This window comes from Delphinus delphis, chromosome 6, assembly GCF_949987515.2.
Source record: "Delphinus delphis chromosome 6, mDelDel1.2, whole genome shotgun sequence".
In the NCBI taxonomy this organism is placed as follows: Eukaryota; Metazoa; Chordata; class Mammalia; order Artiodactyla; family Delphinidae; genus Delphinus; species Delphinus delphis.
The window spans coordinates 42,356,937-42,371,943 of NC_082688.1; the positions used below are offsets into that span (position 1 = coordinate 42,356,937).

The 15,007-nt window shown below is 40.5% G+C and overlaps 1 protein-coding gene across 2 annotated transcripts in view; it reads left to right on the plus strand.

Annotated features, from left to right (window-relative positions):
• GNAQ (G protein subunit alpha q) overlaps positions 1-14,003 on the plus strand; it is a 287,167-nt gene extending 273,164 nt beyond the window's left edge. For both annotated transcript variants that reach the window (XM_060014594.1, XM_060014595.1), the window contains exons 6-7: positions 3,815-3,968; positions 9,781-14,003. In XM_060014594.1, the coding sequence (XP_059870577.1) occupies positions 3,815-3,968; positions 9,781-9,971 (345 nt within the window). In that variant the 3' untranslated portion in view covers positions 9,972-14,003. The remainder of the gene's footprint in view (positions 1-3,814; positions 3,969-9,780) is intronic.
• Positions 14,004-15,007: the final 1,004 nt, after the last annotated feature.

The following is a 15,007-nucleotide window of genomic DNA, read 5'->3' on the forward strand; positions in this document are numbered from 1 at the left end:
TTTCTGAGGGAGGCTCCCTGGTTGAGGCCAAGATGTACATACCCGCCCTTTAGAGAAGGCTTCTCTGAAGACCACAGTATGACTTTGTAGAATTTCTGTAGCTGTAAATAAGAAAAAAATGTTAATTCTCACATCAGGGATGTCACTATCTAATTAACCTTCTTTAGCTCCTTTAATTCTTCCAGTTCTTATTAGAGCCTTTGCTTTCCTTCCGCCCTAAAATTTTCAACCTATAAAATCTCAGGCTACAAGACATTGTTTCTCAGTGAATATGGTTTCCAGGCTTAAAATTTTACCACTGGTAATGATAACCAGTAAAAGGCACGTAGATGGTAAATATTATGTTTAAAGGCTATGCGTGTTATTTATGTTAAAGATAAATGTGTACAGTAAAATAAACACTGTCCCTTGAGCCATGAAGGAACCTTTCACTCCACTGGTCCCACATTTCATCCGTATTTAATTATGTAAGCAACGGTAGGCGCAAAGTGTAAAGGTCAAAGAGATTGTGATGCCAAAAACTTGGTCTCTGTGCACCCGTGCCGAATCGAATCTCAGAGACAGAGTTTTGACTGAAGTAGAAAAGAATAGCTTTATTGCTTTGCCAGGCAAAGGGGGACACAGCAGGCTCGTGCCCTCAAAACTGTGTGTCCCAACCCAGGGGGATTTGGTGAGGAGTTTTGTAGCAGTGTTTCAGGGGTGTGTGCAGAGCCTGCATTCCTTTAACCTGGCCTCAGGTGGTCTCCTGATGAGCTTCTCTGGTTCTCAGGGTTCTCAGACTGTGACCTTCTCTCTGGAGTGAAGAATGCTTCATCAAGTAGTTAACATCTTCCATTTGTTGGGGGTTTTAGTTTAGAAGAGCTCAAAGATATTGTTATGTGTATCCCTTGAGGCGAGGAGGAACCAGGACCTGCCCCAAGGCTGCACTATTGCTTCTTGACTGCTCCTCCCTTGTCTCTGCATCGCCTCCCTTCCCTAATTAGCAGCTGTTTGAACCTGCCCTTTAGAACTCTGGGAGGGTCCTGGAGGCTGAAGCCTATTCCCTACAAACAAGAAATGGGGGACACAGAAGGGCTTCCATGCCCAGGAGCCCCACAGGGTCCTGCTCAGTTTCAGTTGGTGGCGATCGACTTTACCAGATTTGGTAAAGATCTCCTTTTGAAAAGTGGGCCTCTTCAACCTGATTTGAATCAGCACACTTTATATTAGAAAAGAGCAAGACATATTCAGGATCTAGAAAACTGTGCTGGGTGAGCTCAGTGTCCCCGAGATTTCCTGGAACAGCAGTCAAAGGGTAATGCAGAGGAGTGTACTTGGCCTCCATAGTGCTGCCCTATGAAACTTAGGACACATTCTGCATCAGGAAGGCAAAAGCTGAGCAGAACGTGTCAACAGCTTCGAGCCTTAGTCTTCAAACATCATTCATTCAATTTCCTTTTAGAAATTGAGAGTGAGGTGGATCCAGGTATATCACTTAGAAGCACTTTTTTTAAATTTTTATTTTATGTTAGTGTAGAGTTGATTAACAATGTTGTGTTAGTTTCAGGTGTACAGCAGAGTCATTCAGTTATACATATACATGTATCTATTCTTTTTCAAATTATTTTCCCGTTTAGGTTGTTACAGAGTATTGAGCAGAGTTCCCTGTGCTATACGTTTGGTCTTTGTTGCTTGTCTGTTTTAAATGTAGCATTGTGTACGTGTCAGTCCCAAACTCCCGATCTGTCCCTCCGTCCCACCCTTCCCCCCCACTAACTGTAAATTCGTTCTCTACGACTGTGAGTCTGTTTCTGTTTTGTAAATAAGTTCGTTTGCATCATTGTTTTTTAGGTTCTGCATATAAGTGATATCATATGATACTTGTCCTTCCCTGAGAAGCATTTTATATATAATAAGAACCAGAAAAATACAGTTCAAACTAGCTTAAAAACTAAAGGGTACTTAATTGGCTCATGTTACCAAAAAATCCAGAGGCATAACCCAGTTCAGGTATGGTTTGACCAAGAAGTTAAAACCTGGTTTCTTTTTCTCCCTGTTGCAAGATAGTTGCTAGAAGCTCGAGGCTATACAATGCCTCTTCCATTTTCTTGATGAAAGCAGGGTTCTCTGTTCCAGAGCTCTTAGCAAAAATCCTGGGGTTAATTACACCGGTTGAGCAGCTTGGCTACGCTGATGACCATAAACCAGGGAAGCAATACTCCAAGTGACGTGAGCCTGGATTCAGAGCCCAGCCCTGAATCAGCCCACGTACCAGGAGAATAGGATGCTCTGGCTTAAACCACTGACCCACCTGGTAGCAGTGGAGGTGGGCTCAGTCCCCAGCAGGCTTTTCCATTGCCCCAGACTTGGTCATAACACGTAGAACTAAGGGGGTTGGAGAGTGTTCCCTGGGAGAAGCGTGCCCGTGCACCAGGGAAAGGAGGAGTCTCCAGATGTGCTGCCTTTGTCCATGACCTGAGGATGGGAATGATTTAGAAGCAAGTGTGTCTGTAGAAGGAAGCTGGTGAATAGATGTGGGCTAAACTAGGAGACTCTCCAGCTTTTGGCTGGTGAGTCTCAAGAGTAACTTTGATTAGTATCTTTGTTTGTAAGACCAGGCTGACTAATTCCTTGAGAATCCGTTGAGGTTTCGTTACCAAGGGTGGCTTGATGATGGTTTCAGGTGAGAATAGTTTCTCACCAACACTGAAGGTAGTGCGAAATATTACATTTGTATCTCCAAGTAATTACTATGTATATGTCCACGGTTCTGTATGAAAATTATAGTGAAACTTAGGGAGAAGGTGTGTTCTGATAAAGAGGAAATGTGTGACCTAAAAATATTTTTCCATGTGTTTTTCTAATCAGGGAATATATATATTTGTAAAGTAAGTAGCAATAATTCTAAGAATACAGATGCACTTTGGGCAAAGAATTAAGTAACTTTGTGGGGGGTTTTTTTGTTGTTATTTATTTTTGGCTGCATTGGGTCTTCGTTGCTGCACGCGGGCTTTCTCTAGTTGCGGCGAGCATTTATTTTTGGCTGCGTTGGGTCTTCGTTGCTGCACGCGGGCTTTCTCTAGTTGCGGCGAGCAGGGGCTACTCTCCGTTGCGGTGCGCGGGCTTCTCATTGCGGTGGCTTCTCTTGTTGCGGAGCACGGGCTCTAGGCACGTGCGCTTCAGCAGTTGTGGCACGTGGGCTTCAGTAGTTGTGGCTCACGGGCTCTAGAGTGCAGGCTCAGTAGTTGTGGCGCACGGGCTTAGTTGCTCCGCGGCATGTGGGATCTTCCTGGACCAGGGCTCGAACCCATGTCCCCTGCATTGGCAGGCGGATTCTTAACCACTGCACCACCAGGGAAGCCCCCTAAGTAACTTTGTTTTGATTGCTATGAAATAGAACTAATAGCGAAGCCCCAAGTACACATAGCTTAAGAAATGCAAAATGAAGCCTGGTACTTTGTTCTTAATTCAGATCTTAAGCATTTGGCCATGAATGAATAATTCTTAGTGGACATCTGTGACGCTTGGTGGACTTTTGTGACAGTGTGCCAGATGCATGATTCTTCAGCCTTTGATGATTCTCTTTCAACCTTAAGAGTTATTTCAGCAGATGTTTATTATTATTATTCTCTTCCGCTTGTCAACCTGAGAGTTTGCCTAATGAAAAGAGCTGCTGAGCCTTTTGCATGTAAATCCTGATAAAAGCTGCTACAGCCCAGCCCAGGGCCACAGAAACTGAATGCATACCAAAGACGGGTTGGACTTACAAAACAAACAGTTCACAGACTGAGTAATCATGTAATTCACGCGTTGTTTTTCTGATGATTTTTTTCAGAACCGAATGGAGGAAAGCAAAGCACTCTTTAGAACAATTATCACGTATCCCTGGTTCCAGAACTCCTCAGTTATTCTGTTCTTAAACAAGAAAGACCTTCTAGAGGAGAAAATTATGTATTCCCACCTAGTTGACTACTTCCCAGAATATGATGGTAAGTCAGCACTCTTCCGCCCGCCCAGTAGCTAGGGACACATTCCACCCGCCTCCCGAGACCAGTGCCTGAGCCGACACACGACGGTGCTCCGTCACTGCCTTTGCCCCCCCGAAGCCTGCACGTCACTGCCTTTGCCCCCCGCGAAGCCTGCACGTTGTGATTGATGGAGTACGAATTCTTGTTTGTTCTGTCTTTGAACGACGACCTGAAATGTTTCATACCCCGACAATGCTGAAAGTTATAGTTATTTCAAAGCACGTAAGAAGTTGTTTTCTTCTGCTGTTCAAAGGAGGGAACAATCCCCTAGTTTTGACTAATTGTGTGTCAACCATGATAGCTCCCTCTTGATTTCCCTTTCGTTTGGTAACAGTCTGCCTCTGCCTCTCTCTAGAGAGAAAACAGAACGTTGTGGTCAAGAGCCCATGGTCTGAAGTCGATCTACCCAGATTCAAATCCCAGTTCTGATATTTCCTATTTGTAGAACCGTGATCAAGTCATTTAGTTGCTCTGGGCTTTAGGACCAAACTTACGTTTTATAGACTATAATAGATAACATATTGTGACATTTTAGCGTGATGCCTGACACATGGTGAATATTTAGCAAATATTTACTTTTGGGGGCTTCATGACCCCCTGAAGCCCCATCACCCTAAGGGGTGGCACCCATCCTTTAAGCCCTTCCTGTAGCACTTAGGGTCTGTAGCACCCACTTCAGTACTCATATGTATGCACTTCGCATTATTTTCTTCCTTCTTACAAACAAATCTTGCCTCCTCAACTAGACTGTGAAATCCTGGATGACCGGGCATGACAACCAACCCATTCCGAGAAATACTTGTTGGTTGATTGGTAACAAAATGCATCCACACCCAGCCACTCTGAAACAGGTGAAAGAGTCACAGCCACTGCCCTGTAAGAACTTACGTGCACGGTCCACACCCATCTCCCCATACGTGCTCAAGTCTAGGTTAGGAGTGGCTAACTACGGCCTGCCGCCTCTTTTTATAAATCAAGTTTTATTGAAACAGCCATTCATTTATATACTGTCTGACCACTTATATGCTGCAACAGCAGAACTGAGTAGTTGTGACAGAGCTCAAGTGGCCCACAAAGCCGAAAATATCTCCTCTCTGGTCCTTTAACAGAGAAGTTTGCCAAACCCAGATCTAGATGAACAGCAGGTAAGAGGACAAGCTTTGAATGTCATAGAAAACCAGCACTGCCACTTACCAGCTATGGTGCCTCGGACAAGTTTATTCAACCACTGAGTTTCTTCATGAGTAAAAGAGAATTGAATGGAATCACATATGTGAGTTACTTAGCACAGTGCCTGGCACAGAGAAGAGCACAAACCCAAAAGTACCTATTATAGAGGTGCAGCAGTAAGAGAACGGGCTATTTTTTAAAAGTACGTTATCAGCAAAGGGTATCTGGCATGGATGTCAGCTCAACAGTGTTTCTGTTCTGCGGACTCCCTCAGAATGGTAATTGCTTCAAAACTAATATTCAGTTTGGCCTCATAGCTTTCTACGAAGACACAGACACATCGAGGATGGAGTTTTATTCATCTTTTCCTCACACATGCGTTTGGTATGGTGCTGCTCTTGGAAGGGGAACGTTACATGTTTAATGAAGTTCCCTTCTCAGATACATATAAGACTCTGAGCGTTGCTGACTCTACCATGTGGGGATGTTGTCAGGTATTAGAGACAGTACTGTTTTGGGTAGCAGTGTGTTCCCATCCTCCGTCCAAGTACATTTTCCTTTGTGCTTTGAGGTTCCTTTAAAATGATACTTGCCCAGCCTAGACAGTGTAGTCTCTTTTCCTCCTTTCACTTTGCCACTCGCCTGCCACCACATCACAAGCACCAGAGCCTGGAGTCCTCAGTGCTCCTGAGGAAACTGGAAGGAAGTAACTTTGTGTTAGTTCTCTCCCACGGCAACAGGCTGGCTCCTTAAACACGAGATCTGCCCGAATAAGATGGGCACGAAGCATCTGACTTACACCCAAACACGCATGCTTTTCTCACACACCTGGAAGGAGAGGCTCTTTGTAGTTTTTCTCAGAACTTGGTGAGAATCCACGGATGGGATATGACCCCGACCTCCCGACGCAGCACCCGCCTGCAGGCTAGCATGTTTTCGTGATATGCTCGCACACGGGAGGACAGAGGCAGCGCGGCCCTACAGAGCAGACCCACCGAGGCTCACGGTGCACGAGGCGGCAGCACGCACAGCACAGCACACCGGGGTTGGTTTCCTGCAGTACGACACGTGTTAGGAGTACTGTTCTCCCCTCTCTGTGCAGCGTCTTCCTAACCTCTTTACACATCTCCTTTGGCCAATAATTTCCCCAGATATCCCATCACTATGAGTGTGAGCATCTTCCTTCTAACATGTGCCCGTTGTGAATATCTTTTTTTTTTTTTTTTTTTTTGCGGTATGCAGGCCTCTCACTGTTGTGGTCTCTCCCGTTGCGGAGCACAGGCTCTGGACACGCAGGCCCAGCGGCCATGGCTCACGGGCCCAGCCGCTCCGCGGCACGAATCCGTGTCCCCTGCATCGGCAGGCGGACTCTCAACCACTGCGCCACCAGGGAAGCCCCATTGTGAATATCTTTAAATCCCAAGATGTTTTTTACTGTCCATCTCCCCCAGTAATACACGTAACGCATACGGGAAACTTGGCCGTGGAAAAAGACAGACAGACACTGATTGTTATTCATAAAGCAAACACAGCTGTCATTCCAGGAGACTTCAAGCCCTTGTAAGATGAGCTAAGACAGAAAAAATTCTAGGCCCACTCTGCAGTGATATTTTTATCATAAACATGTTTATAGTATTCTAAATTTCACACTTCCACATTTCTGCACTTACAAGGTCTTCATTGTAATGAATGCCATTTCTGTATTTCTCTTCGGGAAGGAAAATTACCATTTCTACATGGACTTGAATTGCAAAATTGTCCATAGAGACTATGGAATTCTGTTACTGCTATGATGACTAAAAGGATTTCTTTGTAGTTTATGTTTATTCAAATAGGAAATTATGCTTAAAAACGTAACAGGTTCCAGGTGCTCTTCCGTGAACTTGAGTCTTGTTCTGATATACTTTAGAGTTAGAAAAAGTAGACCTTTCCTTCTCAAAAAGAATAAGTACAAAATTCATTCATAAGCCAGAAAGATAGTGTTCTTTTATGAAAATGAGAGGCTGCACCAGTTCTAACAATCTATTTGTCCTGGTTTTAAATATTTTTATTACTGCTATGGAATTATTAACAGTAAGTACATCGAATAAGCTAGGACATTAAGTGATTATATATTACATATTTGTAATTGTGTAACTTTTTAATTCATTATGATGCCAGCCTTCTTAATCATTGAGAAAAATTTTAATTCTGGGCTCTGAAGTTAGAAATGCAAACATTCCTTTTGTAAATTGTACAAATGAGAATGATCCGTTTTCATGGCTCTTTCTCCCAGTTTCCAGCAATGCTGGATATAAAGTTATTTGCAGTAAGATTGGTTTGAAAAGTTTGCAGGTTGGCTGTCTGAAACTCACGGTGCATTTTGTTAGAACGTGCAGGCCCTCGGTAGAAATTTCAAAGATTTCTTTGTCCCAACCAGTAGATAACAATACTGACAGAAAAAAATCTAAGCTGTGGATCCCAAGAGGGTCTTCTGAGAGAGGAAGAGTGGAGGTTATAGCGCAAGACCTTCTTTCATGGTACAGAACTAGAAAAAATGGGAGAAATGCAGATGTATAGTGCCACAAAGACTCATACGAGAAAGGTGCTCAATCCTTGATAGGTGGTGGTGGTGCTTTAGTGTTGCTTTTAATTTACAAGTTTTAAATTAATATATTTATTAGGATCTATTATGCTCTATTGAGATATAATTCATATACCACTTAAAATCCACCCATTTGAAGCGTATAATTCAATGCTTTTTGGCATGTTATGTTAATTTTTTTAATTCTGGTAAAATATATGTGACGTAAAATTTGCCATTTTAACCATTTTTAAGCATGCGATTCAGTGATATTATAATTACACTCACAGTGCTTTGCAGCCATCACTATTCCCACAACTTTATGATCACCCCAAACAAATTCTGTAATCATTAAGCAATAACTCCCCTTTTCTCCTCCTCCTAGCCTCTGGTAACCTCTAATCTACTTTCCGTCTCTATAAATGTGCCTACTCTGGGTACTTCATATAAGTGGAATCTTTCAATGTTTGTCGTTTTGTGTCTGGCTTATTTCACTTGATAAAGTGTTTAAGGTTCATACACGTCGTGGCATCTATCAGAACTTAATTGTATGTATACACTACCTTTTGTTTATCCATTCCTGTTGATGGATCCTTGGGCTGTTTCCACCTTTTGGCTGTTATGAATAATGCAGCAATGAAAATTGGTGTACAAGTATCTGTTAGAGTCCCTGCTTTCAATTCTTTCGGGTATATACCTAGGAGTGGAATTGCTGGCTCATGTGGTAAGTCTGTGTTTAGAGTTTTGGGGAATCATCAAACTGTTTTCCATTTTCCATTCTCAGCAACAATGCACAAGGGTTCAGATTCCTCCACATGCTTGCTGACACTTGTTATTTTCCACTTGATTTGATTATAGCCATTCTAGTAGATGTGAAGTGGTATCTTATTGCGATTTTGATTTGCATTCCCTAATGATGTTGAGCATCTTTTCATGTGCTTATTGGCCATTTATATATCTTCCTGAGAAAAATGTTTATTCAAGTCCTTTGCCCATCTTTTTATCAGGCTGTCTTTTTGTTGTTGAATCGTAGGAGTTCTTGGTATATTCTGGATATTTACCCCCTTAGCAGATATGTGATTTGCAAATATTTTCTCCCATTCTGTAGGTTGTCTTTTTTTTTGGTCATTCTTTTTTTTTTTTTAATTTCTTATTGAAGTATAGTTGAATTACAATGTTGTGTTAATTACTGCTGTACAGCAGAGTGTGTAGGTTGTCTTTTTACTTTCTTGATGTCCTTTGATATACAAAAGTTCTTAATTTTGATGAAGTCCAATTGATCTGTTTTCTCTTTTGTTGCCTGTGACTTTGGTGTCATATCTAAGAATCTGTTGCAAAATTATTAAGTAACTGCTTCATATATCCTGGTAAATGTACCATAATCCTTCTAAGACAGTGCTTGGCACATAAGAGACCCTGGATAAAAGTAAGAAAATGTAAACCAACTTTTAAAATCATCACACGTAGTGAATTGAATTCTCATAAATGTGGTTGGCTTAGAAACACCAGAAGTGAGGCTACAGAGGACAGCTGTAGATGGACCAGACCTTAAGGAACAGGTTTTGTATTCTGAGAGAGATTTCAGTCTGGAGAATGTAAAATGATCCATCGTGGAGTGGGGGAGGGGAGACACACAGGGGCAGATTGACAGGAGAGCCTGAGGCAGTTATGTTCTACGCATGCTTATTATGCAGCTGAAACCAGCTCAGTTAACTCAGCCCAACAGAAGGAAACTAATCACACCCCTACTGAAGATTCTGCTGTGGCTCCCTATCTCCCAAAGAATCAGAGCTAAACCTAGCCTGCCCTTCAAGCTGTCTGCCTGTTTTCACCTAATCACATTCTGTGGATGGATGGAGATGAATGGATGGGCAGGTAAAGTGACCCAGAGGAGCAATTACACATAGTAGTGTTGAGGAAGGTGCTTGTAACAGATCCAGTCTGCACTGAAGAGGTCTTTATGAGCATCAGTAACCACTGACTGAGCAAATGCCTTAACAGATCAGCTGACCAATGTCCCTTTCCTCCCTTGGCCAACAGGACCCCAGCGAGATGCCCAGGCAGCTCGAGAATTCATCCTGAAGATGTTCGTGGACCTGAATCCAGACAGTGACAAAATTATCTACTCCCATTTCACATGCGCCACAGACACCGAGAACATCCGCTTTGTCTTTGCCGCCGTCAAAGACACCATCCTCCAATTGAACCTGAAGGAGTACAATCTGGTCTAATTGTGCCTCCTTGACACTGCCCTTCCCTTCCCTGGTGGGCTATTGAAGCTATACAAGAGGGACTGTATTTCTGTGGAAAGCAATTTGCATAATACTAATTTATTGCCGTCCTGGACTCTGTGTGAGCGTGTCCACAGAGTTCGTAGTAAATATTATGATTTTATTTAAACTATTCAGAGGAAAAACAGGATGCTGAAGTACAGTCCCAGCACATTTCCTCTCTTTTTTTTAGGCAAAACCTTGTGACTCAATGTATTTTAAATTCTCAGTCATACTCACAAAGAGCTGTTTCTTCCTCTCTCTCTCTCCCCTCTTCTTTTCTATTGAGCAAAATGAAGCTGATTTTCCTTTTCCTAACCCATCCCTTCCTCCTGATTTTTCCCACATTACAATGGCCTTTATCCTAGTTCCATTCTTGGTCAAGTTTTTCTCTCAACTGATACAGTCAGGACAAGTGTCATTCAATTTAAGCCATCAACATCAGCTTAATTTAACAGTTTGTAGTTTTTGCTGAAGGATTATAAGTATTAATACTGTGGTTTTAAATGTATTGCTCTGGATATACATGTAGAGGTTTTTTTATATAAATACATTGTTTTGCCTCACTTTGGGCTGGGACAGTGGATGCCCATCTAACGGTTAAGTGTCTTTTTTTTTCTTTTTTTTTTTTGGATTTCTACCTTCAGCCATAGCTTGGTTGCTCAGTGAACTGTACATAAGTCAGTAAGGCAAGGGCCAAGACACACAGAAGTCCGTCCTTTTGAAATGCCATGTGCCATTGTCCTTCCTCCTTTCCTTCCCTTTTTTTTTTTTCACCTTGCTTTCTTCAAACTGCAGATGCCAAAAAATAATGCCAAGAGACACTACATTATTCCAATGGCTGCTACCCAGATCCTTTTCATAGGTTGCTCTTAATTTTTTTTTCCTTCAGTTCAAACTTTTCCTCCCTTTTTTTTTTCCTTAGTGTTTGGGCCACAATTTTTAAAATGACTTTTATTAATGGGTATGTGTTGCCAAAGCTGGCTTTTAAAAAAAAATTTTTAGTAAGAACTTAAAAGCCAGTATCTTAAAATGTAAGAGAGTAAGACTGTGAAGGCTAAAGTGTTTGGCTGCGAATGAACCTGAAATACCAGTTGCCAAACAGTTGGTCACTGTCAACTTGACTCTCATAGTCCATCCTTTTCTTTGCCCTTAAAATCATTGTTTTGTGTCCACATTCCATGTTGAGCATCTAAATCGACAATGTGGAAAAGCTGTCCTGTGTGATACCCCATGAAATCTGCTTTTCTCTCTTCATTTGAAGCCAGTTTTACTCTCTTTGTGTTCTTTAAGGTCAAGTAGGTCTGCCAAGAACATTGGTTGATAGTATTATTCTGACACCTTTAATTTGCAGAATCTGAAGTTACTGCTCATTTACCATCTTTGGGATCTTAAACTGGTGACTGGCTGAGTTGAACTTAAGGAAGATTTGTGGACCGAAACTCAAAAGTAACCTCTCTGTTCTGTAGAACATGTATTTATAAAACTGAACATAGTAGGAGAGAGATCTGGAATTCTATATGTGCAATTTTTCAACCAATGCAAAAAACACAGCACATGTATTGATGAGCTTCTGTCAAGCAGTTTGAGTTGAAATATGGTTTAAGAACATAAGTCATGACTGTTTTAAACCTGCTGGGAAGTTAGAATTAGGCCATGATGCTGGTCTCAGTTTAACTACAATACTATTTGGCACGAGTCTAAACTTTCATATACATCACTCTTTTGGAACAGTAAAGGAGAGGGAGAAAATCAATGGCTTATCAGATGAGTACCAGAGTTCCCAAGTAGTAATGGGATGTTCCCATTCTTTACTCTCCCAGCCTCAAACTACACAGGTTACTTGGTTTTTTTTTCCCTCCTTATTCAGAAAGCACCTGTAATTTAATGAAGAAACAGACTGCCTGTAGGTTTAGTGCAATTACGAATGCTCTAATCATTGTACATACATCTCTCCCTTGATATTGCATCATCCATCCTGGCTTTGTAATCATTAATTTTTTGGCAGATTGAATGTGCTGTATTGATATGTATCTATGTAATTGTATTGTGTGTCTTGTAGCTAATTCACATTTTGAATAATGTTATTTTATTTACTTTTTTAAGAGAGGAGAATGTAAATTTGTCAGTTTATTTCTGACTAGGGATATTTTTTTTTTTCCATTTAGAAAAGAAAAAAAAAACCTTACTATCGTACGGAGCGGTACTAGCATCGTGCTATATAAAATCATTTGCACATTCCTGAGTAGAGGTATACTGATTATAAGACCCAAAGGTCTTAAGACCCAAAGGTAATTTCATAGCAAAAATCAGTTGGAGCTTTTATACAAACATGGAAACCAACTTTGTAGAACTTTTGCCATTTGACCTAGGATTGGAATATGAGCTTTTATACAATTCATATTCTTATTTGGCAAATATGCACAGTTTAGTATTACCTCTCTGATGGCCTTTATTAGAAAGGCAGTTTTAGAAGCTATTGTGATCCACTAAGGAAATGTTTTAACAGCTAGCGACCACTGCTTGCCTGAAAGGGCGATCTTAAATTTGGTGCAGCAAAAGAAAAAAAAAAGAAAAACAAAAAACAAAAAAAATATAAACAACAACATTTGAAGGCCTACAGTGTGTATAGAGAAAACCTCATCACAAGGTCATAAGTGTTACAGTTTTAGGGAATCAAGATATTCTATTTAATAGAGCTATAGTAGATGTAGTCAATTAAACCTGATCTCAGAGCTCAAAGAAGCTGAGCAAAACAGGGAAAGATTGTTATATTTGTCTTTATGAAATCGGGATGGAATTGCTATGCAGAATTGCGGTTTGTGGTCTCACTGTTCATCTTAGGGTGCATGACAAGATCCCTTCTCTTGAGAAAGGAAAAAATTGATCACCCTAGTTACAGTGACGCATAGAAACCGAATTGTATCCACACTAGTCAGTCGAAGCTAAAGGATTTTCTTTTTTGTTTCTTTGGGGTTTTACTGAAGGGTCTGGGGTGGGAAGGGATTCTTTTCAGTTTTGTATAAAGACGAAGTTTACTCATGCTTTCTATTATTATTGTGATTGCAAGCATTCTAAGCGTGTGCCGCTGGACCCCTCTTGTGATGCTCTCGGTAACAGTAACGGAGGCCTGTGGCGAGTTTTGTGGTGACTTGGGCATGTCTTATTGAAAAACAAAAACACAAAACACAGAAACCTTTCTTCAGCAGACCAAGGCAAGCAGCCGTCTCATGACTCACTTAACACATTGCAGTGTACCAGTTTACAGATGATTTTTCCCTTTTTGCGTGACATGGCAGTTTCAACCCACAGAGAATCCCTTATTTGTAAATTGGAGGTTTGTACTATGCCTTACAGAGCTTAAATTCAGAAGTTTGTGCCTCATATCTGAAACAAAGGGAAATAATAACAAAAATAAGTAAATCCCCTCAAAGTGTTTGTTTTTAAATACATTTTCATATAAAGAGCTCTGTTGAATGTCATGAATAGATTGGGGGGAAAAATCTTCTAGAAACCTGCATATGTTGTTTACTAGCAGATGACATCTACAAAAGGTATTTAAGGAACACCCGAAACTTGTATTTTTTTGTAGATTAACTAGCAGGTCTAATATTTAAAAAAGGTAATTCAGCTAAAGGACAATTTACTTTTTGTACTTCAGACTATCTTGATTGTCAAGGTGTACGAACTGTAATTTTAAAATTTATACTGCCACATGATTGTAAATTTTAGTTGTCTTAAGTTAGGAATCAGTGAAAAGCTATTTATGCTGGATAGGGGTCAAAAATGACTATTATTTGCAAAAAATATATAAAAATAATGGGAAGAAAGGGCTGCATAATGAGATACTTACTGCAAGACTCAGATACTGGTTGGAAATAATCAAGTTACCCTCAATTTCCCTTTGTTTTCAGTTTCTCAAAAAGAATGAATGAAATGAAATATAGCAGAATGTTAACCCATATAAAAATAAAGTGTACCCAAATATTGTAACGATATTGCTGCTCTTCTTAAAATTAAATAAGGGTTTAAAACCACTTAATTGGTAATTGACAACATCTCAGTTGACACAGATAAGGTGTGCTTGGTATACTGTTTTCTTCCAAAGGTTATCTTTGGTTAGAAACACACACAAAAATTAAAACTAGTAAGTAACATTGTGTTTATCTATCTCTACATATTTCCAGCATATGTAGCGTTAATAGATCTGTCCTGGTAACTATGTCTTTGGGATTTCATTTTGATTCCATAAAATTAGGAAAAGAAATGGCTTAGTTGTATATGACTAGCTAGAGATTTTTGGAGCCAAACACCTGCTGTTTCGTAGATACTTAGTACACAGTCTGAACTTGCCACTTGTTTTTCTCACAGAATAACCATTTCCTGCTGTCTTCCCAACTACCAATGCCCTTCGATAACCCTGTTGCTTCTAGAATCATCTGTTCAAAGTATGCATATACACCTAGCACATAGTAGGTGCTCAAATATTAATTTCCTTCTTACCTCCCTCATCATGTATCCTCCATTTCCCCGTATGATTCCACCCCAATAGTAAGTGGCATTTACATGTTATGAAAACATCTATTGGGTGAAATTGGATCTCACTTGGATAAAGGAATTCTGACTTCCATATAAGCTTTGGTAGACAGAAAAACAACAGGGAGAAGATATTCTTCAATAGAATATTTTTAAGTTTAGAAAAGGAAGATGGAAAATTACTATGTAACTTTGTTCAGGTTACTTCGACTGAAACACATGTTTTTGGTGGATTTCTTTTCCTCAAAGAACTCTCTAAATGCAACTTGCTGGATTCCTCACCTGTCATCATGCTGGAAACCCTTACTAGACCTATGTATTTTAGGGAGTTTTGTCAGAAAAACATTTTTAACTTGCAGTATTTAAAAGAATCATATTTACTGTTCTTAAAATGTCATTCAAATGCATGTACTGTCTATTGTTTGGGGATGGGAACTAGTTTTGCAAAAAAACACCTAATG